Source organism: Neodiprion virginianus, chromosome 5, assembly GCF_021901495.1.
Source record: "Neodiprion virginianus isolate iyNeoVirg1 chromosome 5, iyNeoVirg1.1, whole genome shotgun sequence".
NCBI lineage: Eukaryota > Metazoa > Arthropoda > Insecta > Hymenoptera > Diprionidae > Neodiprion > Neodiprion virginianus.
The window spans coordinates 7,161,705-7,189,480 of record NC_060881.1 but is presented as its reverse complement, the minus strand read 5'-3'; the positions used below and the strand labels follow the sequence as shown (position 1 = coordinate 7,189,480).

The 27,776-nt window shown below is 43.8% G+C and overlaps 1 protein-coding gene and 2 non-coding genes across 3 annotated transcripts in view; 1 reads left to right on the top strand and 2 right to left on the bottom strand.

Moving 5' to 3' along the window:
- LOC124305689 (protein cortex-like) overlaps positions 1 to 27,776 on the bottom strand; it is a 237,579-nt gene that overhangs the window by 90,563 nt on the left and 119,240 nt on the right. Inside the window, exons 7-11 of the mRNA XM_046765336.1 lie at positions 27,419 to 27,629; positions 26,655 to 26,985; positions 26,003 to 26,138; positions 25,220 to 25,314; positions 4,733 to 4,923 (exon numbers count right to left, since the gene is read on the bottom strand). Coding sequence (XP_046621292.1) covers positions 4,853 to 4,923; positions 25,220 to 25,314; positions 26,003 to 26,138; positions 26,655 to 26,985; positions 27,419 to 27,629 — 844 coding nt within the window. The 3' untranslated portion in view covers positions 4,733 to 4,852. The remainder of the gene's footprint in view (positions 1 to 4,732; positions 4,924 to 25,219; positions 25,315 to 26,002; positions 26,139 to 26,654; positions 26,986 to 27,418; positions 27,630 to 27,776) is intronic.
- Positions 20,512 to 20,584, bottom strand: Trnav-aac (transfer RNA valine (anticodon AAC)). Its single transcript has one exon. It is a non-coding gene; the product is annotated as a tRNA-Val (tRNA).
- On the top strand, positions 20,919 to 20,991 carry Trnav-aac (transfer RNA valine (anticodon AAC)). The gene has a single exon. It is a non-coding gene; the product is annotated as a tRNA-Val (tRNA).

Here is a 27,776-nt window from a genome sequence, read left to right as displayed (position 1 = left end):
CGCGAACATGCAGGCTTGCTCGCGTGCTCACGGATCGTAAGATTTCCGGTCGCGAGGTGGGGCTGGACCACGGGATGAATTTACGGCCTTGGTCTCCCACTTGCTGCCTCAGTTCCCCGGCCGGGAACAGTCGCACAATTTACCCGGGTGCTTGGGGAGATCTCTGACTGTGGTTGGACTTTCGTCAGGGTCAGGATCGGGACGTCGCAGGTAAGATACGTATGAGAGATTGTTTAAGATATGAGGAACGAGGCTGGTGGCGATGCGGCGCGTGTGAGTGGTCAGGCAGTAGAACGGTGAAAGAGAAACGACGTGGTAAAAACGATCGTAAACACCGGATCGCGGTGGTAGAAATCACGTATTGGAGATGACCGATTGTAACGGCTTGTTTTTAGATACTTACAGCGTTAGATTCCTTTGTCGTCCTGTAATAGCGGGTTGCGCGTGGCCTGGAAAAACTCTCGAGGAAAGTATCCGGCGCACGTATCCCGCACGAGCAATTATCTGCTTAGCCTTATAATATTACGTCTACGTTCGACGTTGTGAAAAAGCGTACTTCGCCACACAAACTTTACGACGCTGCCGTCGCGAAACTTCTTGGCAAACTTATATTTTATGAAATACCCATTCACCGAGTACTAAATACACTGTAAACCCCGTGTCGATTATCAGTAAACTCTTAAATGCCTTCGCAAACTACGCTGAAAGTATTACATATCGGACGCTTGTCTTTCATAACCTTTGTCTACTACCCGATATTCTCGTTTACTCTCTCTCTCCCTCTCTCTCTCTGACTTCGTACACGGTGATAAAATATACTCGAGAATTCTCACCTTCGTTTGACGGAAGCGACAGCAACGTTCCTCGAATCGACGGGTTAACACCAGAGCTTTTCACATGTCTTCACACGCTAAGTTGGTAATTTTTCTATTAGAAGAGGCACTCGCTCTTCAACGATGAATGTACCCTCGTCAAATTTTTTACTCGTTACACCTAAACGGGGTTCGATCACCGAAGCGATATAACGTAACTACCCATTCGGTCGGTTTTCATTCCATTCCGATGTCGGTTTAGAAATACCGAAGAAGGAGCCACTGCCCTGGTACTTAATTAATGTGTTTTACAGGCAACCCTGTATTAGCGAACGATCACCTGGCCTGGCGGAGTGACCGCGGCTGGTGATTCCTCGGGAAGATATTGACCCGGTGAATAGTGCGATAAATAAGCTTCATTAGAAATAATCAGGGGGTAGGTACGCCACAATGCTATCTAAATGACCCCTTCAATTCATTACGGACACTTCCTCGTCTCGATTCAATCAGCTGACCGCAAGAATGAAATCGCGTTCATTCGACTCTGCGCAGCCGAGCGAGCAAAATACGGAGCTTAGATTATCGCGGGCGAACGCAGCAGCGGCCGTTTTTCCCGCAGGACTCCCGGACGATAAAGAGAATCGTGAATGCATCCAGAGATATTAATTGCCTCCTTCGTCTCTCCGCAGACTCGTTGAATTTATCACTTTCGTTCGATAAGCCGATCCTGCAAGCTTTGACGCTGCTGCAGATATAGTTATGTATAACATTAATAATTTCATACCGCGTTCATTTGCAAACAATCAATTACCGCGGCTTCCAGGGTAGTCCGACGATCTGCCAATCGATGAACCGATCGCTCCGAACCGCTTGTCAATTCAGTGATGAATGGAAGACGTCAGTGACTTAGAACTGTAAAGAGCTGCCAATCTTCCTCCTCTCCTTCGTCCTTCGCATTCACCTCACTTAAAGATACGTTTATGCATCACCTTTGACTGTTCGGTTTTAGCTAAGTGCACCGGCATTCACACACACACACACGCACACACACTCACACCATCATACAATGAGGTCCGTCAACCCCGTGGACTAGGCGACTGATGTCGATGATCGGTATTAAGTTATGCCTCTACCGTAAAGATATTTGTTTCGATCACAAATTCCGTCGATTTATTTATTTTCCAATCGCGGCACGTATCGCTCTGTGTCAGCCAGACGTATTGAATTATTTTTGTTATTGCATTATACGGTGTTTGTCCGCAGTTACGGCCGGTTTACAGAAGCAAGAACGTATCGAATCATTAATAACAATATGGCAATGCCCACAACGATTTGAACATGCTTCCATTTAAATGATCCACCGGATGATCATTGCTCAATGCAACATCGATCAAACTTATCTGTTATACGACTGACAATCTAATGACCCACCTAACGAGGATTCTTCGTACGAACGGGTCCCTTCCAATTGGACATAATATATTCCGCTTGTTCATTGCCAAGCCGAACCTCTCATGTTCTATGCCTTTGATCGACTCTAGATTGACATCTTCATGGATAATTATTTCCCGAATCCCTCCAAGGATCACAATTTTCGAGATTCGCTTTACACCAATACCACCCTTCAACCGACAACTGTACATATTCACTCGCTACAACCGTGGGCTTAGTAACCGAACTTATAAACGTCGAATTTTCATCAACGTACGCAATGTCCAAGGGCGCTGTGAACTCTTTCACAATGTAACACCGATCCTTCGTCATTGAGGCTGGATTGGTCCCGCACTGCTTCCGGCACCGTAAAATTTCTAATAGTGGCTCCATTGTTGGCAGATCCACCATGCCGATAAATATTTCCATTCAATGCCACACAGCTGAACCCGAAGCCTGTAAGCTCGAATTCAATTAATCGACTTGGTTATTAGTGAACCAGTCACCCGCGGTGATCCGACTGGGAATGATAAATCTGTTGTTTAATTAGTATCGCAATTAATGCGGGACTCTATGTGTACCTTGCCTTACCCTGTGCGCTGGTCGACTTTGTACCTATGCATGCAGGTATTGCATACTCACTCCCTTCAGATAGCATCCGTGCCGGGGTCGCACGGCTTAAAAGTCACAACCGATGTTGTGCTCCGTGGTTCTGCGATAATGCACTCCTTCTACGGCATATAATAGTATGGCTATAATAACGATTTACTTGCGTAAAAATTCACGCCGCTTGAAATTAATTTCTTGGTTAACGAATCGGACGATTCTTCCCTCCACCGAGAACTGCCTCTCTCCGCGTCTACGTCAGACCTCCAAATAAGAGCACGAAATCAAAGTTCCGGTGTCGATTCATTTTCTCGTCAGCGGTTGTGACTTGGATGAAATTAAATCCGGGATCTGTGTTTTCAAATCACACGAAACATTAAGAAATCCTATAGAATTCCAATTTATCGTCGAAACCTTTGCGGATCCGATATCAACAAGTGGTACGCTCCTCGTTTGAAACAAAATTGCAGTATGATTTACATCTGCATTCCAACAGCATTGCCGAACGAAAAGAAGCCTCATCGTGAAAAGCTCCGAAACGAAAGCTTCGGTATTGCGAAAAGGGTCTTGGACTCGCCGCGGTTGTTTCAGCTACGTATAACTCGGGGCAAGTGGACCGTCGGTGAGCACTATGGGTCGCCGGTTTGCGCTGGCGACTCGGTTGACGGTAGCTAATTAATGTCCTGTCGTTTTCCAGGTTCTTGCCTCGGTAACACCGCGTGGCGATCCTCGGAAGGAACGACCGGCAACAGAAGCTGAAGCAGGAGCAGAAGCAGCGTGCGAGTCGGCTGCACGGGCTCATGTAATAGAGCTGATTACGGACCAATTGATGGTCACCTTTCCTACGTTAATTGCAATTACGAAATTAGTAGGGCGTGTTGTGCACATGCGTACGCTGTCATTACCGTCTCCCGCCTCTGTTCCAGGCGACGCCGGGGGCCGCAAAGCCGCCTTACCCCGACTGATAAGAACCCAAGTGCGCCACTCAGGGTGGCTTAATGGCAGACTTAAGTGGGCACACAGGATACCGCCAATCCGTGCGTCGGGTTGATTTTTAGTAGAAAAATGATTGGGTTCGTAAGCCCGTTCATGTGTGATACTGGCCATGAATAATTCATGTTTAGGTACTTGGCAAGGATGAGACAACGAACCTTGAGTGATCAGAAAAGCTTTAAGCTGTACTGAAACTGCGGTACAAATTCAGTATAAAATTTGAACTCAAGACCCTGCATGAGATCGGAAGATGATTTGATCGGTAATCAGTTGAAGATTCTGTTTCTTAAAATTAGATTAAATTAAATATAATATGCTTCGACCAAACAACCCGTGCAGTTCAACGTACCAAATTAAGTTTATACGCCTGATTCATTATACACACTTTTTATCCCCATTCGACGGTGATTTTCTCAACAAAAAATCACCCCTGTCATTTTTCCGGTTTATAGAGGACTGGAGGTTGGAACCATTACGAATAGCTAGCTAATGGTGAGTGTGCGGAGGTGAACTCGGGCCGTGATTGGTGGTGCAGCCTAGAATTACGCTACTCATCGATGCATATAGGGAAATTACGAAGATCGCTTAGTGCCTGGAGGGTATGGAAGACTTTTCGCTTTCCTATGTGCCCAGGCGCCGTCGGCGTGGCTGCGAAACAGTGCATAAACCCAGCCGACGAGGAACTTTGAGAAATATATTTAGAACCCGCTAAGCATGAGATCGCGGAAACTGAGACCTTCCAGCGCTCCTCGATTTCTCGCTTCTTCACCGCGCGTCTCATGGTCCGATAATAATGGGACCACGCTCGGCTGGGTCCTGATTATTATCGGTCAAGATCAAGGCCGACTAGTTACCGCCGAGCTACCGTTAAATCAGATTCCGGTACCTACCTCCGTATCAGAACCGCCGAGCGACGATCCAATTTCCAGCCTTCCTTATCATTTAATTAAAGTCGCCTGCATTGCACCTCTCGGATCATCCGTCAGAACAATATTCACCGTTCAATCCGATTAGCTCCTTAATTCCCGCACGCTGTGCTCCGTCCCGGTGCCGTGTCTCCCAACAGCTCGCTGCCTCAAAGCTATGAAACAGAAAACAGATAATCAGAAATTCGGTTCCACCATACGTTGTACAGACGCGATGTCCCGATCCCAATGAATATGCAGGCATGCCTCTCCCTGCCCGGTGATCGCAAATTGTAACAGATTTGAGCCAGATTGCATACTTCCGAACCATAAATCGAGATTTCGCACCGGATACGGATGGCGTCGAAGAATATGGAGGACTGGGACTTAGGCCCGAGCCGCATGGCTAGATGGTGGCTCCGCAGAGCGCGAGGGAATAGCAAAGCGAGCCGAGGCTAGCTTTACCGCGTGTTCACCGTTTACCATGATTTACTCGGATCTCCTGGCATCTCAAAGCGACCGCCTCTGCTCCACTTGGGGAAGGCTACACGTTAACCTGTGTGAAGCGTCCGCCATTTGCATTTCACATTGTTATACCTGAACGAATGGTTATCCTGTCAATGCGGGTAATATATCGATAAAACTGTTATTCCTCGACCGTATGAGCCATGCACGCGTAGCGTAGTCTCTCTTTCTCTCTCTCTCTCTCTCTCCGTGAGGCCGATACTCGAAGATTTCACCCGGGGGCTGATGGAGGCTTAATCTCTTTTCTCTTCACTTCAATAGTTAGCAGATCGAAATTGCGCCGCGTCTTGTCTCTCACACCTCGATTTACACCGCCGCGTATGGTTTACGACACATCTAAATAACGATGAGAGAAAAATCCCACCGCCGCTGCCGCCGCGCTCGAGTATTATACACGAGAGCAAAACTTATGTAACGAAGTAGAAGAGGAAGAGGAAGAGGAAGAGGAAGAGGATCGGGATGACGGTGCATGAATGGTGAAAAAAAGGAACGTCCTATACCTACCAGCTCAATCGCTCGGAGCACACGTAACGAGACTTTTCAACCATCGAGATCAGCCGGGGCATTCGTCACGGAAGTTTACATTCGGACGCGGTCGATATATACTCGAGCGGATATGTCGGGGATTTTATAGTTGTCCAAGAGGCATGCAATAATTCAGACGTAATGAGGGACAGCCTTGCGCGCGCCGAGCGCCATCGGCATCGCATCAATATGGCTCAGCAGCGTTTAGTGGCCCATTATCCTTCACCTTGTACCTTTTGCACGCCCTTCGCGATCGCGGGTGACCTGAAACGCAACGCGGCTTGGCGCCAACGGTACCGAGTCGCTGTTTTTTTTTTTTTTTTTTTTTTTTTTTATCAATAATTCCCTCCTTTCTCAACCCATATTTCACTCCTCGAGGGCACTTAGCCGTTCCAATTCCTGCCTAGGCTCCCGGCTGCTCGTCACCGGTACCCGGTGCTCGAACCCGGACCCTACATACACGCCATATCCCTGCCCCCAACTCATTCTATTCTAATGTTTAACCCCATATCGGTAAAACCGCACCGGCAGACGTTATATCGCTGACCACTTATCCGCTCTTCGGTTTACCAAACAATCGTTTCAATTACCTCCGGTAAGATCTACGAGATAATTCTACCTCGTTTCATATTGAGGATGCATCCCGTGTACAGTCCGAAGTAAAATCTACCGATACGGGAAAACAAAAATCGTACATAAAAAGCCCGAAATTTATAGCTCGACTCAATTTTTATATCATATTTAATTCTGTATTGGAGAAAGATTCGTTTCGACCAACCTCAGTTTTTGTGCTTTTCATACCTTGTAGATATTTATTGATTCACGTTTTCATTAAACCGTATAAATATTTCCCTGTGGACATTTTACAGACTATGAAAAATTATTGAATCATACACCAAATTTTTTTATACAGGAGGCCACATCGACGAATTTTCGCCAACTAAAACATCACCATTTGCCATAGTACGTAAATATCAGTAAAACGAGGTGATACTCCGTTTCGAAATACATTATCCGCGTGAGTAGCATGCTGGAGAAGAGAAGGAAGAAAATAGCGCGGATACCGACGCATCGGAAGCTGAGTCGACGCTTTCGTCTCGGGCGATATCGATCGCTCCTTTCGTCCAAATTAACTGCGCCCAAAGTGCTGGCCTCGGTTAATTGTAGTACGGAATGAGACAGGCATCCGTAATCGGCGCCTCGGCATTTTGATTGCATTCGTGAAATACCTCGGCAGGATAAAACGGCGAGAATAACGACGCAGGTGAATCGAACGGACGAATGCGAGCAGTGACCAACTTTTTCCGATCTGTGTTTTACGCCCGTTCGATGATGAATCGAAAGAGAGGAAGAAAATGCGTTTCTTTTTTGTTTCTCCGTTATTTTTGACATCGGTTGCATTAACAGGCACGACGTGTCCTGCGGCAGGATAAAAGATACGGCACGCAGCGACAGTCTTAAATCATTGATTATGCATCTGGCCTACAGCTTTTGCAATACGCATGTTTTCCTCCGTTTTATCTTGTTTCATCGCCTCTCCGTGTCTCCCTCTCGCCTGCTCCTTTCTTCTTCCCTTCTTCCTCTTATTCTCTTCTATCTGTTTTTTACCATGCTATAGAATCACGCTATTGAGATGCCCGTGGTAACGGATCGCCCCATACACGCCTTGGACCTTTCCCTTGGGTCTTCGGTTTCTGCATGGCCTCGCTTACTGATTTTCTCATACCGGGAACACGCAACTGCGGAAGCTATCGATCCTGATAGTTTGTTAACACCTTGCTAAGCCTGACGTAACAAATCCCCCCTAGCAAATACTCGAACCGATTCAACGATTAGAAGATCATTTTTTTCCCACTTCTACACACTTTTATTCAACAACCTCTGCAGGTTACTGTAAACGGAGTGGTATACCTAATCAGACGCAGTGATTGACGATATAAAGCCTGCATGAAAGTTGAGGGACTTATTTTTTCATGCTCCGAATAGCTTCAGAGTTCAGACAGAAAACAGCGAGACTTGACAAGACGGAGAAACTTCCTCGACATCCTTTCGGATGGCACTGTAGAGGCTGAAACATGGAGACGAGCGAGGGAACATGGACGAGAAATGAAACAAGCCGACTGAATATAGTTGAGAGACGATGAAATCCCTGTGCCTTGTAACAAAGACCGTTTGCAAGTGTCTTCGCAATATCCTGGATGCCCTTGTAATTATTCCGGATTATATTTTTCCCCCGTGGTCCGGAGTACCGGTGGAGAGTTGGCGATCTCGCGTGTCACCGAGACTTCCTGGACACGTTCCCCCGTATACGGTAAGCGGGCATTCTGCCCCCTCCCGGAGAGTCCCTGCAGCTCTCTCGGCTGGTGGCAACGCGATGGTCTCGAAGGCGCAGGTGTGGCGGTCCGGACCACAAAGAGTTTGCCTTTCCGTAGATGGCTCAAGCTCCGTTTGCCCGACGTCCGGGACACGGGACGCGGTCCCGAAGCATTTGCCTGCCAAGCACGAGCCTCCTCCTGTCCCAAGGAGCGCTTCCAGGCCACCTGGAAGCCGGGCAGCGTCCTTTAAGGGCACTGGGAGCCAGATGTCCCGTCGTTCCATGACCCCCGAAAGGTCGGCCGAATGGATCAGAGCCCGTGCCGGTCAATTTCCGGCGGACAAGTGCCGCGGCGCAGCTTGACACCGACCGGAAACCAGACGGCGGCGGAGTGTCCAAGGTGACGCGTTTAATGCCGTCTTCGAGCGGACTGTCTGAGCGCGAGTGCCGGAGAGCTGGCTGCACTATTCAAATGTAATGACCGTTTATAGGAAATAATGGGAAAGCCGTAGCTCGCATTTATCAGCCGGACGCATCCCCCGCGTACCCACCATCGTCCATTCATTCATACCAACGAACCGCGCGGAGGAGAGCCGAAGAGGAGGAGGAGGATGCGGAATAATTGACTCGGGTGTCCGGGAACCAGGTGCCACCCGGCTTCGTCCTGCGGGCGAGTCCCGCGCGACGTCGATTCTCCCCGAGCTGTTGTAAAAATCCGCGAAAGTCGGTGTTGCAGGTGTGGAAACCTCGACGATCGCTGCAGGTCGTTATCCGGGAATCGGACTGCGTGGGTATAATTCCCGGCGTTGGGTTTACAGAGACAACTTCAGATCATCCACCTGGCCGTTTGCAGGCTCCTTGGATACGCTTAAGCAGGTTAGAAACTCTCTGAAGTCCGCGCTGCGGTTGCATCTGCTCCGATATGCGATATCGGACGAACCGCATCTCGACGGCCTTTTCTATCCTCCTAGTTCCCCCCGAAACACAATCTCCATTTACGTCTCATTCGCCCGGATATCTAGCCGAGATTCACCGATTATTTATCTCCACTCCGTATCACGTGGCCAAGCGGCTTGACCCGTATCAACTGGAACCCCTGTCGCACCCACGCGAACACCTTTTGCGACGATTTTTAACCAGTTTCAGGTTATGCCAAGAATTCACGACGCAGCTGTGCTGCACGCGGCTTCCGCACCTCACCTCACCTCGCCAAGTTTTTCCCGCAAGGGCAGTCCATTACCTTTCTTGCTCACCGTCTTCCGGTTTTCGCGCGTTTATAACGGACGTCCACCTACCCGACTTGGTCGATTGACGAATTAAGAAACTGGAAGGATCAGGAGAGCGTAAACGCACTCGGAAATCGACTCAAGAATTTCTCTTTGGGATACCTTCTCTAGAAGTTTCAGAAAATCATGACGCTGAGACAAGGGAACAAATCAACTCGTTTTCTTGTCGTTACCATTTTGAAATGGATCTCGGTTGGTATACTCGCCTCCGAAACGTTTCGTTGCACGTTTGACCTCAAGGATGATTGAACCCTCATCGAGATGGGACTAACCAGGACCAAATAACCGGATCAATCGTCCCCTGAATCAAAGGCGACACGAAGAAAGATTTCCAAGATAGCGACGTAGGTGCAACGTGATATCTTTCCGTGCGAGGCGTTCGTGTTTTAATTGCAGGTGCGGGCGATATGCGAACGTATTCACATATTACAGGCGAGACATGTATGCGAAGGTGTAGTTGATCCGCCTACCGAGCTGTCAGAAATAAGACAACCGCAGAGCTTTCTCGTCCGGTGTACCGCACGCGTATAAATGTACGGACGTGTACGACTCGGTTGGTGTATTTACGAGCGGTTGCGGACAATACCCGACGATGGCCACCGTTCCGTGACCCAAATAGCTGCCAAACGTTGGAGAGATATCAGTTTGCGCAGGTACATAAGTGCCCCATTAGAGCTTGTGTCGGTGGGTACACGTGTTTCCCGTACACAAGGGCAAATGTTAACGACACTTTTGATCTGCTGCTGTGCAGTACTCAGCTGGTAGGTAGGTAGGTACGCACCAACACGTACACATGTACATACGTATAGGTATAATATGAATCGCGTTACAAACGCGTGCATATATATTAGGTATGGCAATTAATTATTGCACGCGGATAGTCGGATCGGATAGGCAGCGTGATGTCGTGTGCGGAATTGTTATAATTATAATATAAGCTACCGGCATGTTAACCACCCGTAAAATGCAATGTTAACGGTCGACGCGTTTCTTGGTATACTAGCTCATACACACAGGTGTATGATAGACCGTTTCTATCAATAGACTGGCTGGCTCTGCCCTGCTACTTTACGGATTCAATTCCTGCTCCCAATCTGATCGAACTGAAACAAGGATGTGGTCTACCGGCTATTGATCGAGCTACGATTCAAACTTGTTGTCAAGTTTGCAACAGAGAGACCAAACGGTTTGCACAACTAGACAACGCTTGGAGTGCTTTGGAGACTTTTAACCGGAAATTAACAAGCAAGGACCTTGCTTTAACCCTTGTTTCAAGTTTTTTCGCGCAATGTTTTAATGAAGTATAATTCCGAGTAAGTGAGGATGAATACGGCCACAGGGAGGACAGCAATACCGGTGACTCCTCTCTTTGCGCGAAGGAAAAAGAGAGGAATGCGAACGGACCAACAAGATGAATATGATATTACATGAGGTGGACTGGACTCGGGATTAAAACCGGAAAAGGAGATCTAGAGGTGTGAGATTTTTCAGCGTGTGTCCAACAGCCTCTACGACGTAATTCTGAGTTATTTTAACGACGTTGTGAATCGATGAGGCCGATTCGCAAGATGAATCTGCCCGGCAACCACCGCTAGAAACGATATTTCCAGTTTCCTGCACTATTCACGACGCGTTGCCAGAAAAGGATGAAAAAGGGAAATTATAATCCGCGGATAAACGCCGCAGTCCGCTGGAGGTGAAAAAATTTGAGGATACGGCTTGTATACGCAGGGATGAAATTTTTCCCCAATCGTAAGACCGCGCTGTTTCTTATTTGCAAGTTTCTTGGTTAACGATCTTAAGAGGATCGATGAAGCCGATTGGCAAGATGAATTCTGGGCACAAAACGACCGCGCGAGAACCGATATTTCCAGTTGCCTCTCTCTCTCTCTCTCTCGCTCTACTCTTTACTGTCCGCAGAACGGATTCCTTCGCATGATCTATGCCCCTTTTAACAGCCTCCTCCACGGTTCACTGCGGCAACGCCAACACTTTGCGACAATATACGACAACATACGTCATTAAACGTGGCCCAAGCATGAAATATATTGTACATATCACGACCGTGTGCGCGATCGGTTCGGCTAATGCACACCTACGGCTTCGCCGATGCCTCCGGGCATGGATGCGGATAGAGGCGTGTCACGGTCGAGTCCTGTTTTCAATTTTAATACTAGGTGTACGTACTCGCACATCGAACACCTTCGTCCATCCGTGAGCGGGAGCCGCGGCTTTGTCAACGCCGCTGAATATCCCTCCTGGGCACGGTCTTTGACAGGTGTGCTTTGCGGGTTCCACCACTGTGCTCCGAACAACCAGCTCCGAACGAGAAAAGGTTCCGAGTAACACACTCTCGACTCGTGGCCGACTTATTGCCGGCGGAAAATCGAGTCGACTGATCGAAAATGACTACGCGTCATCCGTACCTTCAAAAATGTCAGCGGGGTTGTCAACTTGTGATCAATTGTATACGATTCGATGGTAGATGCCAAGGATATTCGTCGACACGTGGTCGGTCCCTGACTTGTGGCTCGTTGACCGTGATTGCCCCGTTTCAGACCAATATTCCGCACGACTTGGTCGAGTTCCCGCCAACGCCAAGTCAAATATTCCATCCGTCGATATTGCACCCGCATCCCTGATCGCATAAGTTTCGTTGTAGTTATGGCTAAGCAACGAAGCGAACACTGTTACCAAAACTCTCTTCGCCCGTTTGGTACCTGGTATGAGAATGGGAGTAAAAATTTGTTCAGTTTGAAAGGAATATTGTTTATACACCGTTAAGTATGACCAGTGACCGGGACTACTTGACGATATTTTCCAGGGGAGGATCGCACGAAGCTGATCGAGGTGCACGAACGGCAGTTAATTATATCCTGAGAGCTGAGAATCGAGAATGGGACAGGGTGGTATTACCCGGACGTTATGGAGCGGAGTTCTCGGTTATAGAGTAGCAGCTCTAAGTGCGTCCCCGTCGTTCGCTAACGACCTCGGGATAGTTCCTCCCCGTGGTACGGTTATCCTGGTTCATCCCGGTTATTAAGACCTTAGAGCAGAAATATACCGTCCGACGAAATAATTGCCCTTCGTTCCCTCGCGCGCGGCTTGTGCGCCGCGATATTCACGTCCCTCTGTAATACACACGTTTTCAAGCCTCAAATAGTACAATCTGTAGATACCGAGCTCGGCGAGCCGGCGATACGCCAGCATCGACGGTTATTTATCGCTCCGCTATTTCAAATTGAGGGTGCTTCACTTCGCCGCTTAGGTGGCTATTGCTCCCATATACCCACTCTCTTAGGATCACGATCGCGGCTCGGCCCTCTTAAATCGATCCTCTCGATTATGATGCATGGTCTTGCACACCGCGTGCACTCCTGAGTCTCGAAGGTCGAGTTCCGACTTGAATCTTGGACGCCACCCTTTTTGTTACTCAACTTGGCACCCCGCTGTTTAAATGCGTCTTATTTTGTCGATTGCCTGTTTTTTTTTTAAATTTTTACAAGATATTCCAAACGACATTTCGTTCCGAATGATCATCTGAATTATCACAGATTGAGAAGATGAGTGCCTCAATGATACAGAAGTAAGAAGAGTAACGTTGAACGGTGTTGTGACGAAGCTGGAAACGGTGGAATATAAACTTGGTTAACAAGTTTATTCCCTAATGGTAAATTGAAGACAGGCTATTTACAGTACCACGTTTTCTCAGTCTGTTTTATTTAACTGTAATAATATATATGTACGTCTATTTCGTTCTGAATATAAGTTATAGCAATCGTTGAGTGAAAATGCGTTAAATATTAAAAGTCCGGTGCGCATGCATGTATGTAAATAATTATGCGTGACAAGTACAATTTTTCATACACCTAAACTCGTTTTATTTCGTGAAAAAAATATTACGCTCCAGATCTGAACATTTGTCACAACGATCCTTGATACAAAATTCCATGAACAATCTCTCGCTTGTTTGAGTTTTTTCTGAACGCTTTTTTTCAACCTCAATTTAATTTCATCCCGTCGGTCTCGCAGACAAGACTCGTAAATAAAAATCATCGTTGTTCCTTTTGTCTCATAGATTTGACGATCCTGCGTTGATTATAAACATAACAGCCACGCCTCAAATTGGCGCATATCATTCGCGTGCGTATGCCTGATTAATTAATCGGCCAGAACGGTGTGAGAGACGCTGTTAAACAGTGCGAATTAACAACCAACCGATCGATAAACGAGGCGCGCGTTGTGCATGCGTGAGAATAAAAAAACAATCAGTTATTTCCCCGCGGACTGGGCGAGCAGGTGGGGGTGAAAAAAGTAAAAACAAAATCGATAAATAAAACGATTAACGGAGTAAATTGGCGATTTGTAGATACGTCGGAGTAGATAACTCCCCGGTAACCGAGTATAAATATACTAACGCTGCACCGCAAACACACACTGCGAATCTACCACACATGTATATGCTATCCTACAAAGCAATGCACGAGCTGCAAAGTGAAAGGCTCCTTCAGGCTGCAGTGGCTGGATAGAAGGAGTATAAAGACCAAGAAAGGAATGGTTTATCGAGTTAGAATTTCTGGATCTTAATTAGCCTTGCTTCGAAGAATTATGTTCACCCACAACTCGGAGGTATCACCCGACGGACGAATCATCCCCGCAATTTGCAGACTCCGTGCGATGAGTTGAAATCACGTGAAAAACGAAACTGAGCAGATCCAACTTTCCGTTAATGAAATTCAAGAAATTTCGGGATAGTCTTAGTGTTTTTATTCATAATCAGTTGTAACGATGTTTAGGCAATTTGTTTCAGTGGATAAATTGACTGAGCGAAAAAATAATAACAACGGAGTTTGAAAAATTGAACTCGAGGTAATTGAGCTGAATTTTATCAAGAGAAACTCTTCCGAACAATTTAATATGAGTAGAAAAATTACAATCAACCTGCAAGCTTCGTCACTGATCATTTGAAAATAAATGTTATTTGTGAATTGACATAATTCGAATCGCCTGACGACGAGATGAGTATTTTAAGTTGAACTTAAGGTCTTCGTAAAAAAGCTGTATAAAAAATTATCATAAATTGTAATTAATAGAGTAACGTTTCATTGCACAACGTGTTAATGTTGTTCCTAATTTATTCCAGGTAATAGACCTGTAGAATACCCAGTCACGAACTAAATCAGCACAGACCGATTTACATAGTACAACAAATGCGATTTTTTTGAGTGAAAACAGTTTTCGAAAGCATGAATGAATAACTGTAAATAATTATCATTAATCGAATTTGCCGTATTTTATTTTATATCTTTCTCTTCTACGTACGGCGGAGAGATTCTCTCGATAAAATTCATCTCGACGAACTTGAGTTGAACTTTCTAAATTCAAAGCAAGACGGAATTTCCACAATCACCGAAAGACGAGAAACTTCCGAATTTTTCGTTTAGTGATGCAGCTGATTAGGAGATGCTGCAGGTCCGAAGACGACGAGAGTAGGTTTATATAGCAATTTGTGTGGGTTAGGATCGGTGGCTTGAATAGGACCGCCCGGGGCAAGACGATCATCGCGATGGCCGATTCTTCGGGTGCTCAAATCCCACACAATCACGTTGTGACATGGAAGCGGAACAGGCGGAGGGCGAGGGTCGTCTAAATCCCGGTGCCGGAATCGTTGAAATAAAGAAGGCGATTAAGCGGTCTAATTTATCGCTTTATTATCGCTGATTAATTGACTTATCGGTATAATTGGCCGGGCTGGATCGGCGAATCGAAACGTCCGCAGGAACAGAGACGCGCGCGGACGTCGACGAGTTTGCTTCTTTTCTCAGCGTCCCGATCCTGCGGTATTTTATCAACACCGAACATGAACTCGTGTCGTAGATTATGCCGGCAACCACGCACGCGCGAGAGATCTATATTAGGCAATACTTGTTAGCCTTGCGGGCAACTGGTTACGAAAAGCGGCAGCGTTTTACTGTTTTAATTACTGTCGAAGAGGATTGAGAAGACGTAGAAGACAGAATTTTTTCACCGCCAACCGAGGAGAGGAAAATAGTGCTTCTCGTCTTCTATGCTTCGAGAGTTTGTAATTAGTGCGGTTAATCAGGACCCCCGCGGCGAGAAGATATCCAGCGGCACATCCAGGACGTCGATGCAGCTTGATTGAAACGTGCGGACCGCGGTGATTTCTGCATTCGTGGCGCCAGCGGAAACGGCTGACCGCCTTTCATCGATCCCGGCATATCTTTTACTCATCGACCAAAACCGAGGTACGATCGTAACCGGAAAATCGGCATGCTGCTGCGGCCGTTGCACTTGACGATTCCCGCACTCCGTGGTAATAAGGTATACATGTATTTACAGAGATTTTAACGCCTCCAGTGATGAACGGTTATACATATAATGACATGTGATGCGGTGGTTAGCAGTTGGATATTACACCTAGATTAACGGGTGAAAATGCGATATGTAAAGCGCGGTAAATACATCGACGGTAATTTACCCTATATTCAGCTAGATTTTATCACTGCTAATCAGTGTTATTCTCAATCCGGCAATACGCGATACCTTCGCAAGTCCCGCGGGTATAATATGCATGTCCTTTGAACACACTTCGACGCCGTGCCGGAGTCGATTCGGATCAATGGAAATTTCAGAGCAGAAAGTACCGGTAAGATTATAATTCATTTCAGCATTGTATATACAGGACAGCGCGTGTCTTTGTTAATTTAAACTACCTGAGTCTAAAAAAAATCGGGTCTATGACGCCATCTGGCATTTTGATATCTTGTTGCATAACCTGTATAGTTTTAAAAATTAACCTCTCAAGAACTGTCTCAAAAAAATTTCACGTAAAAATATGTAATAGTCTATATTTCATAATAATTTTTGACGCTGGAGTATAAACGACCCCGGTGTGTCAAGTACGTGATTCCACACAAGTGTATCTAACAAGTGCTAAGGATACAAAGACTTATGCGCCAAAAATACGAATTTTGTGATATAAAGGCGTACAATAATTTTTTTTTTTTTTTTTATTTTGCGGTATTTGCTACAGAAGCACTCAAAACGTATATCTATAATAAAATTAGCTGAAAAAATAAATAAAGGTAAAAGGCCTTATGTTTGGTGGATACGCCCTTTCGGCACTAGATTATATTTTTATCTATTAGATTTATAAATGGTACAGGGCTACATATTTCAAAGTTTCTCAATGTACCCTCATGTCTTTCGCGAAAATACAAAGGGGAAAAAATACGCCCCTTTACCTTTACGCGTGATGAAATGTCGCACAACGGCGCATACGTCCTTATACTATTAGATACGGGACAGATGTGTAATTGTCTTGGCAAATTGCAAGCGGTATAACATTTCGCAAGCATCATCCGCGCCGACGCGCGTCATGCTCACCTGACGCAACTTCTCGAGTCGATTCTCACATTCTATTATAAGCCCTGGACAATTTTGATCGCTTATCAGAAAATTTTCTAATCTATCCGTCCGACACGGCTGCCGCTTCAGCCTCGAGGCAAAAGGCTATACGTATTATATTGTCGAGGAGATATTAGAGATGGGATCGATACGCGGTGCTCTTGGCTTTTAGGCGAGTGCCTTCCGGACTCTACGATCTATCCAGCCTCTGGGCTGGCGCATGCCGTTAATGGCTGCCAAGTAATTATTGTCTTAAGCCAGGTGGTCCGACATTGCCTTATTATACTTGTGCCATAACACGACCGAGTTGAAGAGGCCCAATCGAAACTTTGGACAAAGGATACGTCGATGTCCGGCTGCCTCTGGATACTCTTCCGTTCTGACTAAAGCCGTCGGCGTCTTTTCTTCTTCTTCTACTTCCATGATCGTTGGACAAATAGAATTAATGTGAAAGATGATTCTTGGCCTCAGTGTGATGAGCAAAGTTTCGTTCTTGGATATAAAAGTCAAAGCACGGAAACAAAATTTGTACTTTATACGATAACCGACAAAGGTTAAGACTCGTGCAACATTTCGTACATCATGATCAATGGTTTCCCTTTTTGTAACATAATATTGTATCTATCATTGAACAGGTTTCGACAAACAATCGTTCCGAGGAGATCCCCCACTCCGGCCGAAACTTTAACAAATAAATTGTGTTTCCATACTTCAACCTTCGTATCCAAGAACGCAAATTCGCTAAACAAAAATTACGGTGAACGGATAGACCGTCGTCGTAATTCAGTGACCCAGAGAATGCGATTCTTCAGCGTCTCGCAAAGGAATGTTCCTTATTCTATACCGAGGAACAAATGATACCTACCATAGTTTGCAGCGACATCCAGTCCCTACGTTCTTCGACATCCGCGCACAGGCAGCCTTGCGCTTTTCTTAATTGAGAAACGGCGGGTAATTACTGTTCCGAGTGACAGGTAGTTGGGTAATGGCGGTGCGGACGAGGAAGAAGCTGGACTGAAGAAGTATCGGCCCTAACTCCTCCGGATGGATTCATAAACATGCCAATTGGCACGGACTGCACGGTTCTAGGCTTGTATTTCTCGCCGGTCACAGGAGAATAGAATTACTTTTTCAATCCTCGCGGTTCTCATTCCCGCGTAACGTCGCTCTACCAGGTACATATAAACGGTACCTTATACCCGGTCCATCCGCACCGTAGATGGAACATTTAAGTTTTACTCGGTTAATTAACAGCTCTGCAGGTTTCGACCGAACGAATGCTACTTAACCCGCCGCTAGGCGTTCGTTAGGACGATGCCGGATCGTTTGCGGGCTATCACTTTAATGCCGCCCGCGGTCTGAATTAACATCCGCCGTAGCGAATGCAATGCGGTCAACTTCGCATTGTCATTTCAGAAACTCTAGCCTACATCTAAACACACACGTACGCATTGGCTGATTGCCGGTGAGTTGGAACTCGGATAAATTAATCCGTCCCACGGAATTCACTCGATGAGGTACAAGCGTGTGCTTCGAAGAGAGAGAGAGAGCAAAAAGGAATGAAAGAAAAGAAAGAAGGAAAATTATTGCAAAGATCCGATGAAACGGAACAAAAATTCCGCGTGTGCATCGGGGGGTTCAATTTATACCTCGTTTACACATTCCGATAAACTCACACATGTATATCGTATGTATGAAGTTTGCGGCAACCAGTCCAACTGCAATTAATCATCTCTATCAATTGCCGGATCGTGCAATTACTCGCATGCCGTTTACGTACATGTACATCTTCCGATAGATTATATACCATGATTTTTCATTTCCCGGCACGTTTGCACCTCATCCTTCTGGTATTTCGTCTATTTTCTTCAACGTTTTTTTTTTTTTTTTCTTTTTTTTCTTTTTTTTTCTCTTCTCTTTAATCGTGGCTGAAGGTGACATCGGTAGCATCGCCTAGCATCTTGCGCAGTGGCGGAAGTTGTTGAATTACGCCGTTATCCGTGCGCATGAATATTTTACACACATGCACACGTATGCGTGTGTATATGTCGACTCGCATCTAGGCGCGAGAGCAAGTGAACCTAGTCCTATAGCACGGATATAACGTATGTATAACGCACGGTAAGTATAAATGAAATTAACGATGCTCTTTCTATTAAGCATCCGTAACATCCTCGGCGTCCTGCCTGAATAACTTCCCGGCTAAGAAACCGTGGAGATGACGCGCTCACGTACTACGATATATTCCCTACGCGCGTGTATTTTCGATCTCGTATAAAATATTCGCGCCTGCATACAACCGACGCATAACTTCCACTCCGAAGCCTGCGGCAGGTTGTCGGTTTTTCGAATCGTTAACTCGTTTAACGCCGATTTCGCGCTACGCAAACGCATCGAGAAAACCCGTAACTCGAGTTTAAGACTTGATTGATTTATGGAAATAAAATGTGGAGTAAATTCGATGTTCCCTTGAATATTTTTAAATTTGAAAAGTTCCGAAAGAGCCGAATTCCGAATGTTTTCACGTGGAATTTGAAGTAAACTACGCTGTGCGAGTACAGTTTAATATTCGGAATTCTACTCTATCGAGGCTTGATTTTTCGAAATTTCGCAATATAGGAACTTTAATTTTCTTAACTTGAATTTTTGCAATCTTGCATTTCGAAACTTTGAGCCGTTGGATTTCCGACCGTTCGAAACTTTGTTGTTTCGTCAAGGTTTCATTTCTATACTTCAAGTTTCGCCACAAAATAATTCGGAATTGGTCGCTTTCGGAACTTCAAACCCACGCGAATAATCTCAAGTTTTCAACGAATTTTCTAAATCAATAACGATGAGAAAATAAGAAAACAATGCCTCAAGATAATTCGTTCGAATCAAAACGTTTATCCCATAAAACTTCATTCTACTCTATTGACCTATACTCAAATACGTTTCGGCTACTGTATGCAATACAAATTACCCATTGTATGCACAGCCAGCTGCGTGTATGTAAATGATAATAATATCGCACAAGCGGAGGCTTTTATCACAGGCAATTAGAGGATCAATCCGAGGTGTAGATAATTGCGGAAGGTACGCGTATACATGCGAAGATAGATTCCTTAGCAGAGTCTGAAAACCCCCATCAGACAGGAGGAGTAAGATACATGGAGGGCCGGTAGCACCGGGCCACTATCGGTCGGCATTCATCAACAGGACAGCTACAGCTGAACTACACCGCTCGATCTCTTCGCCTCTCTCCTTCCCCCTCGCCCTCCATCTCTCTTTCGCGATTCTGCGTTGCGTAGATACATACATACATTTAAATATACGCGGATACGCGAATAAACACTGAGAGATATTATTACAAGTGGATATTAATGAGGAGGAAGACGGAATAAGTTTTATATTTTATACCCTTCAATTTTTTAACGATCCTTTGTCGCGCTTTTTTCATCCCTCGTATAACAATAACGGTGCGGACAAATATTTTTATGGACTCACGATTTTCGCGCTGTTTCACAATTTTCTTCTGTCAATTATGAGAATGAAAAGTAGTTGGATTTAATGCGGCGATTGGTATTTTGAACTGTCATCTTTTCTTGGTTTTCATTTTTATTCATGTTTTCAATATCTTCGGTGTAAATCGTACGACTTGAAAAATTGTGGAAGAGATAAAAAAAAATATGGTAAAAAAAAATTAATGTTTCCGCCCGGGATCGAACCGGGGACCTTCCGCGTGTTAGGCGGATGTGATAACCACTACACCACGGAAACACCTTGAAGGAACTTGAACGCAATGCTGTAACTAATTTCAAACAGTATATAATAAAGACAGTTTAAAATAATTGAAAACAAACTAGACGAATTACCTTCTTAACGTCGAATCAAAAATTATCGAATTTGTTATTGTACGTACATGAACGCAGTGATTGATGCAGGAAAATTTGTAATTAAAAAAAAAGAATTTATTAGGCTCGTTGTAAACATTTTTTACTCCGGTAACTAATTCGGAATATAAAGCGATATAGAAATAATCCTAGAATATCTAATAATGGCTTCAGCCTCTCTCGGGCGCTGTTGGGAATTGGATCGTGACTCTTTCAAAAATGTTTCCGTGGTGTAGTGGTTATCACATCCGCCTAACACGCGGAAGGTCCCCGGTTCGATCCCGGGCGGAAACATTAATTTTTCAAATTTTTTTCAAGCAGGCTGTTTTTTCGTTCTCTTTTAATTTGTGAGAATGCGCTTCTTGGTTAAAAATAAATTATGGTGAAATGTATCAAAAATGTCGCATCGGTATAAAAGTAGGTAAACTATCTTCGTTTCATGACGTAGAGTATAAACTTAAAAAAATGTTTAAACAACGATACGTGAGTGATAAAAATACCACGTAAGAGCGAACTCGGAGTTAATTCACTCAATTAGAATCAAAAATGTTGGAAAATTTAATACGCGATATTTTGGATAATGCTGAACCGCGCTTGAAATAGTGTCCTAAAATCGAAAAAGCGATTTTTTAAGGATATTTCACGAAAAGACATTTCAATTTATTGATATGAAAATTTATATACGTATTTGGGTAACGTTGAACTTCATTCTGATATTTTTTATTTGTGTAAATAATGATTTTTAAAGCTGTTGTAGACGATCTCCAGGAGTAAGTATAAAAAAGCCGTCTTACGGTGAGCTAGATATCTTTGGACTACATAATGTGAAATGAGAAAACAAAAAAGATTTAGTTAATATAAGGTATATTATTTAGTCTTTGATCGAAGGAATAAATAAAGTATTAATTTTCAACAAAACAGCAGCTTCTCAAGAAGAAAAATCGATTTCCATAAAAATTTTCGTCTTAGTTTTTTTACGAAGTGGAAAATATTTATCGGCGAGAAAAAACCTTCGATCAAGGAGTGAAAGATATATTCATAGAGCTTGTGTATTAGAGACTGATCGGTTCAGCCGTTTCCGAGAAATCTTGCTCAACGACTAGTTTTGAGAAAAAAGCGTTCAAAGTTTCGAAAGCATGTTCAAACGCTCCGAGGCGTCTTTGCAAATTTACGCCTAACTTCGAAAATTTTTGTCGAATCGACATGAAATTTTCCGCATATATATTTCAATACATGTATGTACATTACGAAAATGAAATTTGAAAAAAAAACAACGATTTTTGGAAAATCTCGACTAAATATAACCCCTTAATAATTCTGACACAAAGTTTCAGGTAACATGCGGCGTATTTCGACCCGAGGAGCAATAAAGCGGTTATAATTATCTAGCACTGAGAAAAATTTCATTTGTTACAGTAACTAGAAAGATTCAGTAAAAAAACTGTTTGAATATTGTTGGGATTACGAAGCACGAGGTACGCCTAACCATTTCGCGCTATCGTCGATCCTTTTTTGCTAATTGCAACGCTAAGTCAGTTTGTTCAGTTTACTCTGCTTCTTCAGTTAAACAAGGCTTCAACGTCAATTTATCGTTGCACCAGCATTAAATTTTCGCAACAGTTGCAAGAAAATCTAGCAAGAGTGATCGTAATGAGAAAGAATAGTAACGGATACTAGACTTTCCGGTAACGGCTAGAAAACTAATTTTCATTTTCTACCTAGAAGTATATTTTTCGATTGTGGTAAAAAATGAAAATAGTTAAGGACCGAACGGTAACCGGAACTAAAAATTTCTCTCAGTGAGGATATCAAACCTCGGTTGTGAGAGCAATCTCATGATTGTACAAAGCGCACGGATAATACAAATGATTGTAATTCTATATGCCGAGTCAAAGAACCATCGGAGAATGGTAGGAATGACTGTTTCACCGGATCCGAGATTAGAGCGGTGCGATAGGCGCTTTACAGCCGCTAAGCACTCGAACGTTTCAATATCGTTGACACATCGTAGAATCACAAGTAGAGAGAATTGAGAATCGCGTTTCAATATCGCCGCGGCATTGGGTGCAAATTCACGGAACACCGATCGCTCGTCTTGCAAAAAGACGACGGCGTCACAATTGACGTCTAAAAAATCCTCCGCGTAGTGATTTTTGACGGGAAATTAATGCGCAGGACTTGCCTGCCCGTCAAATTCATCTTATTAACTTCCCTTCGTTCAGCGCTGCGTTTCTGTAGCGATTTTATCGTAATTTTTTGTCATTCTTGTTCTCATCCTTTTTCATTTTATTTCTGTTATTTATTTTCACATTCAGTGTGCTTCTGTGCTCCAGGATTTTTTCAAACGAGTTAAAACCGACCATCATCCCGCGGGACGCATGACAGAGTGCATTGCGCTTACCACTCCATTATACGCGTTGTCATCTTAACGAAGATGAATTAATTCCGTATCGATCCCGCGGCCTCTCTTCGACAATCTCCGTCTATCTCTGCTGCGGGTTTTCATTTGTAGACTTGCGAGAAAAGTTGTGTCGAAAATCCCGACCATGTCCAACGATTACTTTTAAGAAAAATAAACTCTCTTCGTTTGCGAGAAAAAAAAAACAAAAAAATCGAAAGAACATAAATTGAACTAATTGAGTGGATGTTGCGGGTTTGACGAAAATTCAAGCCCAAGTATGAGCGCAAATAAAGTTTTCCTCTTTTTCCGTAATCTTAATTTTTTTCCGCTTATAAATTTTGTTTAACAAGAATTATAAATGTATACTTTTCCCCCTCACCCCGCGATGTAGAAATACCGCGCCGCCTTGAAGATGCAGGAATTAAATCCGAGCCGTCGAGGCATCGATAATTTAAGAATCAATCATCGGTTAAGAGATCGACAACGGCAGATGAGGTGGAAACCGCCGGCGCCACAAAGCAAAACACAGTCGCCCGCCCCTCGTTCAACAAAATCCCCGATGTCACGCTCCGGAAGATCCGGAGATTCGATAATATTGTCCAAGATATTTATTTTTCACTTTGCGTTGATTAGGTCCTTTTTTCTTACACTCAACGAAGCGCAATATCTCCAAGATTAAAGATATCGTCACCGTTGTACGTCCCAGTTGATAAAGAATTTTTCTTTTCGTTGTCTTTTCTTTTCTTTTTTTTCTTACAGACTACCGAATATCACACAAATCTCGATTCGCAAAAATTATAATCGTTAACTTGACAATGATACGCGAGATAAAAAAGATAAGAGCTTGCGAATGATTGAAACACTTCCAAGATAATTTTTCTATTTGTTTTACAATTTTGTATCGGAATTGCGAATTATACTTCTTAAGAAATAATCGGAAAAAAATAAAATAAATCGCGAATCTGATTCGAACGAAACAGATACAAATTCAAATCTTGACACTTGCGCAAGTACAGACGGTTGCATAAGTAAATCAGATAAACGAATCGGACGACGTGCAAGATAAATTCATACTGTAACCGAGATCTGTAATCAAGTATGGAAAAATTGTGCAACAATCGTAATGCAGGACTGTGACAATACTTTGTCGCACATTTACTCGACGAACGAACAGAGTAGCGTGTATACCTTATATCTGAAAGAAAACACACGCGATCTTCAATTACATCTAGGAATAATAAATTCTATTCGTAAATAGACGATAATTATCACTAGGCACGCGTTTCGCGATTGGACAGGTTGGATGTTGATGAAAATTATGAGTACAGACAGGTATAGTATTACAAGACAAGACGACTAGTCCGTTGAACCATAAGTAGGTACGGATATTATATACACGTATAGAAGTTTGCAGATACATAACGAAGGTAGACGGCAGTACAGTGCGAATAATAAGATGAAAACAAATGCGTAGAAGGAGGGGGGAAAAAAAAAAAAAAACAGAATCCACGACGCGGGATGAACGGTGGTTGGAAAAAGGCTGGGTAATATCGGCGTAATGCATCATCAGGTGGATATTAATAAATTGTACCTTATGCCTTGGGGGATGGAAGGGGGGTGAGGGGGAGGTAGCCGGGAGTGCGGCAGGCCGAGATATCGAAGATCGCGCGATCATATCTAATGATAATCAGCGGACGGTTTACGATTGCTCGCTAGTCATAAATACGAGATCCCGCATTCCGCCAATTAACGGGTCCAACCTGCGGTCGCCTTGGGATCGATGCGCACGCGAGAAGAAGGCGGGAAATTCAACGGCCAATGACCAATCGCTGTTCCGATAATCTCGCCGGCTTTGCCGGGTCAAAATTCTTCATACATTTTTTCAACTTTTCAACCTGCGTCGTACATCTCGAAGCGGCGTGTTGGCTTGAATCGCTCGTTTCTATAATGTTAACCTTACATGTTCTGACCACAAGGGTCCTCGATGTGGTCTTCGACGATCAACTATCGCGTTCTTTTAATGCGAATGCAACGCGTGTTCCAGTTTTATTTACAAGAAATAAGAACGTAGATTGTACGGAGTACTGTGAAATGAAAATTTCATTTCTCTTTTCTACTCACCGATTGTTGGTGACACGATCGAAACTACGGTAAGTCGTCGACTTGTGGTCGTGTTGAATATTCCATAAACAATGGCATTTTCTGTTCGACGCTTGCTGAAAAATTTACACATTTTACGCACACGAATTAGACTCCCAAAATGTCACGAAAAATAGTTAATTTCGAACGAGCGTTCTTCATTTTCATTCAACGCAGTATCGCGATATGTTGCTAAAACCTTCTTCTAAGAATAAAATTTTGTTCTATAATTTTGAGAATATCGAATGATGGTGGACTATTACATACGCCTAAGAAAATAATAAGGTATCTACACCCTTGCAGCTCTGAATTAAAGCTAACACGTAAAATACATCAAGTTACAAAGTTTAGTAACGGGTGCCGAAAGTTGGGAAAGTAAAAAAGTAAAAAGAATAAATGACTTTTGAACACCAATCCATATGAAAAACTCGATCTAATGCGCATCAATAAATTATAACAGTTTGACGATTTCGGGGTATACAAGACAGATAAAATATTTAGGAAAAAAAAACATAATAATAACACTGTATAATAATTGGATAAATACTAATGTCGCGAGACCTTTGAACGTTTAAAAACATACCTAAAAAACAAAGTATAAAAAAAACATAAATGGTACACGAGTAATTAAGAATAAGAATGTACAGTGTGTGTATATATATTACTGGAAATTCGTGAACCCGCATAATTATCAGGGAATCGAAATGGAGAAGTTACGATTTGTTTATCGGCAAATTCAACGTAGAGTAATAAAACGATTCTTACTATCGCATTGAATGGGAAGACAGTAATTCGGAATTTAGAACTCTGGAGCGCGGTAAGCGTTTCCTTTCCTCGAGCCGTCTCTTCTCCTTGTTGTCCAAGAAGCCGTGTATGAAGACCGAATCTCGAGCTTGACATGCTGTAAAATGAATTCATATTGAAGAAAGTTCTCATGCAAACATACGCATCTATACTTCAATCTGTCTCTCAAGGGTCGTTTCAACACGGGCTAACCCCAAAGTTCCGATACTTCTGATTTTTTTGTGCGAAAGTGTTCCCCGAATTATAAATATTGAGAAAATTTTTACATCTTTTTCAAATCGGTTAGCGAATTATTTCAATTTTCGCGCCAAATTTTGAAAATTAAATGGCATTTTGAGATAAATTCTTTTGCCCTAGGTTAATTTTTTATCCAAAAACTTACAAACTCTCCACCAGGGAAAGAATTTTTTTCAAAAAGCCAATTTAATTTTCAAAATTTAGCGCGCAAATTAGAATAAATCGTTATCCGATTTAAAAAAAAAGACGAAAAAACTTCTCTACACTTGGACATCAGGGAAGACTTTTGCGCAAAAAAAAAAAAAAATCGAAAGTGTCAGAACTTTTGGGTTAGCCCGCGTTCGGAATATCAATCCCTCTGTACGTTACTACTGACCAATTTGCGTTCCGTCGGGGTTCCAGGCTGCGTAAGGAATTCGAGTCTTCTTAAGCGACGGAATTATCGCGTCGGTGACGTTGTCGAAACTGGCGTAAACCGGCATGGCTGCGTAGTAATTATCGGGATCGGCATGATCGCGGACGAACCAATTGACGGCCATTTCCCCGGTGACTTTGTTCCACAAAACGGTGTCGACGCAACCGTCAAATTTTATCGCCCGGTAGCCGAGGGACATCTGACGCTGTATATTCCATATCGACAAACTGCCGTCGCCTTGTCCACCCCCGATGCAGAGGATGCTGCTTTCCCATGGATGCCACGCCATTGCCTGACAGTCAAGAAATGCGTCGCGGTATTGTTTGTTCACTAATTTTAAAACAACGAGTGGCCGAGGTTTTTTTAGCGTTTCTTAAGGGGTACAAACCGCCCCTAAAATTCATCCTCCCTCCCTCCAAGAAATAAGGGATGCAACCCCTGACAATAAAATGTACTAAACAATCTCCGATTGGTTTTCTTAAAAAGACATTCACGTCGATACCGACAAATCCTAAGATGATCTATTATCGGGGGTAAGATTTAGGGGAAATTTTTACCCCTTTTAATTCGGCTGAATCGGCTCTTGGAACAGAATATGTGTCTGATGTTCTTTAATGTACCACATCACGTCGCGGAACGAAAGAAATCGGTAAAGAACACCTCGAGTAATTTTTTCGTAAGTCTACTTAATCGATTCTCAATCTAATTATGCAATTTCCAATTACTCTGACTGGAGAGAGGTAACCGATTTCCATGAAAGGCGTCAAGTCGGGCCAAGTGAATATCCGCACCGCTGCTTCCCTTCCGCCGCACGCGACATAGCGATCCTTAGGAGAAAAGGACACTGTCACAATGTCCGATACGGAGGCCTCAACGATATTTTTCTTTACGCCAGCGGGGACGTTTATCACCTCGAGGTAACCGCCGCTGCAACCACTGGGAAAATAATTTCGAACATTCTGAATCTGCAGCTACCGCAGCTACCGCATCCATTATTCCAAAGTAAAACAAAAAAATAATGTATTATTCCGTTCTGACATTGCTGATCAGCGATCATTAATATGTGAACAGACAAACATACTT